The sequence below is a fragment of the Tenrec ecaudatus genome, chromosome 1 (genome assembly GCF_050624435.1).
Source record: "Tenrec ecaudatus isolate mTenEca1 chromosome 1, mTenEca1.hap1, whole genome shotgun sequence".
NCBI classification, from domain to species: domain Eukaryota; kingdom Metazoa; phylum Chordata; class Mammalia; order Afrosoricida; family Tenrecidae; genus Tenrec; species Tenrec ecaudatus.
In genome coordinates, this window is record NC_134530.1 from 311,668,192 (window position 1) to 311,673,768 (window position 5,577).

Consider the following 5,577-nt stretch of genomic DNA (forward strand, 5'->3'; position numbering starts at 1 on the left):
GTAAATCCATTTAATTGTTGGGAGCGTTGGGTGGAGGAATTGCTTATTTTTCCAGCCGTCGGGAAATTTTCACTTCTGGCATGCTTTGGTGCCTTAGCGGTTACATGTTCACCGGTTAATGTCAGCAGTTAACCACGAAGCGCTCCGTGGTAGAGCCGGGGCTTTCTGCTCTTGAAATGAGTTAACAATTTCAGAAATACCAGCAGTTCAGCATCGACTCCATGGCACTGAGCTTGTTTTGTTGGAGTCAGCGCTGATTCCCCGTCCCCTGTTCTCCAATTTTGGAAACTTCCTGAAACTTATTATCCTTTCCCCTCATAAATAAAAGGGAATCTTTTTGTAATGCTCTAAGGGACCGTGATTTTTTGCCTGCCATTGGGATGAACCTACATGGCAAAATTGCATCCGCGCTCGCGGTAATGCCTTCTGTAGCTTTTATTTCGCTAGTTTTCTAATTTCTACTTTTCGGAGTCCAGAAAATTAGATTCTATAACCTAGATGAGAAATGGGTATGGCATATCAATCTCAAATCAACGTGAGATTAAGGTAGAGGTTGCAATACTTGTGTGTAAAAATGAGGCTGCTAAAGTAAAGATCATTTTTAACATTTACTCCTTAAAAGGTACTTGCGAGTGCAGAAGACTGGATTCATTTTCCACGATTTTTTAAGTTTTCGGTCTTTGGGGTCAAAACTTCGCCCTGCGTGATCACCGCTTCTCACATTTTGTTGAATTTCTAAGGGCCATTTTCTAGTGACGTGGGATGATGGGCGCCTTCTAATGGTTGCTGCGAACACGACACACAAGCATTAAAATGGCGGCTGCCAGCTTCTCGGGTACAGTCCCCAGAAAAAGCGGCAATAGGTTCCTAACCTGTCCTCGCTGAGGAAACAGTGGGCTAGGTGTGGAAAACACAATTACTTGGCTATGTTGAAAACCGCAAACTAAGCGGGAGCCCAGATGACTCCTTCTTATTGGTTTAAAACGACCCTTTTCAACAGCCAATAAAAAAGCAGATCTAGCTCACCTCATTTGCATGAGTCCATCCCTGGTTCTGTGAAGTCAGAGTAAGGGAGAAAACGGGAAGCGAAAGAACATTATTTGAATGAAACTGCTGTGGAAATTCCCCTTTGTTAGCACATTTGGAATTTTCCCGTCTTTATGTTGAATGCCATATCTGCTAGTTTTTAAATCCTGCTGGAGGCCTTAGAGTAGACGCCTCCTTTATTACCAGTCTCTAGGCGAGAGGGCAGTTGGTTTCCTTGGAAGATACTCCTGGAAACCCTGTTGGCGCTTTGCTGCTGTCCCAGAGGGTCGCTAGTCGCTAGAATGCACTCAATGGTAGTGGGTTTTCTTTGGAAACGTTTGTTGCTCATAAAATTGTATACTCTTACGAAGTCTCTGTGGAGAAGCTTGTGTTCTGATTATTTGCTATCAACTAACCTTCAAAAAGTGAGTATTCTTGGAAATAATAAAAATTATGTAATTGGAAATGGATAGGTTCTTGAGAACATTAGTGATAAGAAAAATAGAGAAATGGAAGCGACACGAGGAACTTCCAACACCTGGTACTCCCTCTCCCAAAGGTTTCTTAGTTTGTTGGATGGAGGTGGAAAGAACCAAGCCACTTGGGCAATTGCGGACCTGTTTGAGAACCGCAGCCGCGCGCGGTTGACTGAAATCACGTGTTCCTGGCAGTGGTGGAAATAGTGCTCAGACCATGATTGTGTATTTAAGTGTCCGTTTTAATATTTTTATTAGTTCGTTTCTGGTTCACAAGCTTTAATTTGCATTCCTCTGATTCCAAATGCTTTTTTAACGTACGCAACCAGTTAAAAGAATTGCCCTAAAATCTCACTTCCTTGTTTCCTGCTTTGCGTGACAAATCTCATGCTCCAAAGCATTTAACTCTTGGATGTCTGACTTTCAGTGATCAATATGTGTATAGAAAGCACCACATGGCGACAGCTTGGCCTCACCTCAGTACAGGTTGTGAACATTTAAGCCTGTCTGACATATATTGTAGGAACGAGTAGTTATTAACAACGGCGTTGCAAATTCACGTGTGGTAAAGTTTACAAGTGCCGCAAAAACTTGCACTTATGCAAATTGCATTTGATCTGACCGTATGGATATTAATTTCGGTGTTAGTGACTTTTTAACTTTGAGGTGAACATGTTTTACGACTGAAGTTAAAATCGCTTTTTTATTTCCAACCCGAAACACTAAAGCACCTATTTTGGGGGAGGGAAGAAGCCCTGTAACGTCACCGGGCGGCAAAACTGGCTTCTGCCTTTCAGTTTCCAGCTCTGTCGTACGCAGAGCTTGGAGTCGGCAGGAGTGGCAGTCTGTGTGCGCTTGCGCGCCCGCGAGCTACGGAGATCAGCCTCCTGCTGCCTTGGAAACCGACTCCGCTGAACCGCGGCACAGGGGGCGCTCTAGTCGCTGGGGGCGGGCACCGGCGTGCACCAATCAGGGCGCTGCCCCGCCCTATAAATAAGCCTCACTTGCGGCCTCGGTGCTCTCGTTTCCTCAGATTCTGGCGACTTGCGAACATCCTCTGGGCTGTCACTATGTCCGAAACCGCGCCTGCTCCTGTGGCGTCTCCCACGCCCCCTGAGAAAGCTCCTGCTGGCAAGAAGGCGAAAAAGCCCTCCAAGACTGCCGCCGCTGCCAAGAAGCCTGCCGGTCCCTCCGTGTCCGAGCTTCTCGTACAGGCGGTTTCTTCTTCCAAGGAGCGCAGCGGCGTGTCCCTGGCCGCGCTCAAGAAGTCTCTGGCGGCCGCCGGCTACGACGTGGAGAAGAACAACAGTCGCATCAAGCTGGGCTTGAAGAGCCTGGTGAGCAAGGGCACCCTGGTGCAGACCAAGGGCACCGGCGCCTCGGGCTCCTTCAAGCTCAACAAGAAGGGTACCTCGGCGGAAGCTAAGGCCAGCAGCAGCACAAAGGTGGCAGCAAAGGCTAAGGCAGCAGGCGCCAAGAAGCCCAAGAAAGCCGCCGCCGCTGCTGCGAAGAAAAGCGTCAAGACGCCGAAGAAAGCCAAGAAGCCAGCGGTGGCAAGGAAGCCCGCCAAGAGTCCCAAGAAACCTAAAGTAGCCAAGGCGAAGGTGACCAAGAGCCCTGCTAAAGCGAAGGCGGTGAAGCCCAAAGCGGCGAAGGCTAAGGTGACCAAGCCCAAACCTACCAAGCCAAAAAAGGCCGCTCCTAAGAAGAAGTAGAGGGTTCTGGTTGGAAGTTTCTTCAATAGCCAAACGGCTCTTTTAAGAGCCACCTAAGTGCCTCAAAAAGAGCTATGCACTAGTTGTAACAAGTCAGCTGTACACTGGGTCTTAAACAGTTGGAACCCATAGTAATACTTGGCTTCAAATGAGGTCCTTTACTAGTTTAATCTCCTTTAGGCAGGTTTTTCTGGGTAACTGGGATCGACCTGACAACCCAAAGGAAACATAGTCCCCAGCCACTTTGAGACTTGTGATGATGGAGACTTGAAACCCCACCCCCGTTTTAGACAAACAGCTACACAGCACGCCATCTTTGGTAGCGAGCTCTTTCATCAGCGTTACGGTGGCCCGCTTGAGGATGGAACACCACAGGCAGGCTTCGCCATTCATTCAGGGGCTTGGCTACTGTGAAGCTAACGCTCAAAAACCCAGCTGCAAGTTATTAGAAACAGCTGCCCTGAGTGGGTTAACAATCGAGAATCACTCTTGCCCACTTTGCGGAGCGTGCAAGGATTCATCCCTTGGGGTACCACCCCACAATACTTAACTGGGAAGCCTTCTGCAAACATTGCCCCTTAAATTTTTACTGTTTAAAGAAATTCTGTGATTCTGATTTTAATGATTTATGCATTTCCCCCCTTAAATCCAAACTTTATCATGAATCAGGTTTACTTAGTGTAGCAAGTGGTGGGGGCTTTATTTGCACACAGGTGTACAAATTGAGTAACAATTGGTTTCGTTTTCCCAATGGTCTCTTCTCTTAGTTCATTGTCTGCAGCCATTCACCCTCTTGCTCCTCATTCTTACACTCTTATCTCCATTTCCTTAACTCACGTAAACATGTTGGTGTCAGACTTTTACATACACACATTTGTTTGTCACCTTGTTTTCTTAGTTTCCTGTTATGCAACAAAATTGCTTTCTTTTTAAAATTTTTTATTGTTAAATAACTGTTTTACTGGTGTGGGGGGTTTTCCGGGAAAACCAGAAAACCTGCTAGACAAATTCTAAAAGAGCTGTAACACTCAAAATTACATTCTTATACACACTTCTCCGCTTGCTGCTTTTTGCCTTTTAACAAAAATATTTTTGTCAACCGATATTATTATACTCTTATTTATAAACAAAACCTTTCATATAAAGAGCAGCGTTTTGGTTTGGGGCTTTTACATCCATTTCCTACTAGTAAGAATTCACATTATTTTCAGTTACTGCTGGTGGTTGACCATGGTGGATTGGGGTGTGTTTTAAGTTCCAGGAGGTGCCACATCCAGCTCACAATCTGAGTTCACACTCAAACAATACTAGTATGTGAAATAAACGGCCCCCTCCCCATTCCAACCAACCAGATGGATGTTATTTTACTTTCTGCCAGTCTAATGAACTAATTATTACTTAATTTGCATTACTCTTGGCTTATTAACCGTTCATATATTCTATTGTATGAGAGCTTAAATTCTGAGCTTTAGGTTTGTGGAAGGCTATGGTTTATAGTGGGATCCCCAGGTCCGTTTTGAGTTTCCAAATAGATTCATCCTTCATTGAGTTCTTTCTGACTTTTGACTGGCAATGTGAAAAGCTCTGCCCGCAGGCAGAGTGGGTTAGAAAGTGGGTTGCCACCATTCCCCTAGCCACCCCCCCACCCCCCCGCCACCAGGACAGCAAAACTCTTAAGAACATGCCAGGGTGTACCCTTTATGGAATTTGAGACACCAGTAAAAGAGGAGGTGAAACTGTTAACTTGCAGTTAATCAAACGACTAGAAATATAACGCAAGTTAAGATTTAGTTGTTAGAAATGTTACAGCCCTGTCCCTTGCAGTGAGAATTCCTTTTAAGCTTAACCAGTGGGGATGTTCTAATTCTGGAAAGTGGTAAAGCAAGGTCTTTAAGATAAACAATAGAACAAGAGGCTTCAGAGAATGGTGGTTTGAGACATTTCTCAATATCAGTGGTCTCTTGTGACCATTGCAAAACCTGCTTCATTTGTTTCAATCTGGGGTCTTCTGATCATTGCAAAAACTAGTTTCCTGTGATCATTGCAGAACCTGCTAACGGTTTCCTGACATCCCCACAACACCTGTTTTGCAATAGTTTGAAATATATAACTTGCTGGATTTTCACTGGATTTTTGGAAGCAGTTTGGAGATAGCAAACTCCACAGTTTCCTTCTGTCTTACCCTTCCCAATAAACTTTTAGAGTTTCTTGAATCAACCTGGTCTCTTGTCTTTGATAGAGACAATGACATCCACTCGCTGGCCCCTTGCTTGGGGCAACACTAGTGAAAACCTTGGGCAATATCCCTTTTGACTCTCCCTGTGTACTGTGGGTACCCACCCTTCTAGTATCTAAAGCAG

At 45.3% G+C, this 5,577-nt stretch overlaps 1 protein-coding gene and 1 non-coding gene across 2 annotated transcripts; one reads left to right on the forward strand and one right to left on the reverse strand.

The window, feature by feature from the left end:
- Positions 1-2,558: 2,558 nt before the first annotated feature.
- On the forward strand, positions 2,559-3,217 carry H1-1 (H1.1 linker histone, cluster member). Its single transcript, XM_075540729.1, has one exon. The coding sequence runs from the start codon at positions 2,573-2,575 to the stop codon at positions 3,215-3,217; it is 645 nt and encodes a 214-aa protein (XP_075396844.1). The 5' UTR covers positions 2,559-2,572.
- A 969-nt stretch (positions 3,218-4,186) lies between these two features.
- Positions 4,187-4,247, reverse strand: LOC142438305 (U7 small nuclear RNA). Its single transcript, XR_012782706.1, has one exon. It is a non-coding gene; the product is annotated as a U7 small nuclear RNA (small nuclear RNA).
- Between the last annotated feature and the right edge of the window lie 1,330 nt (positions 4,248-5,577).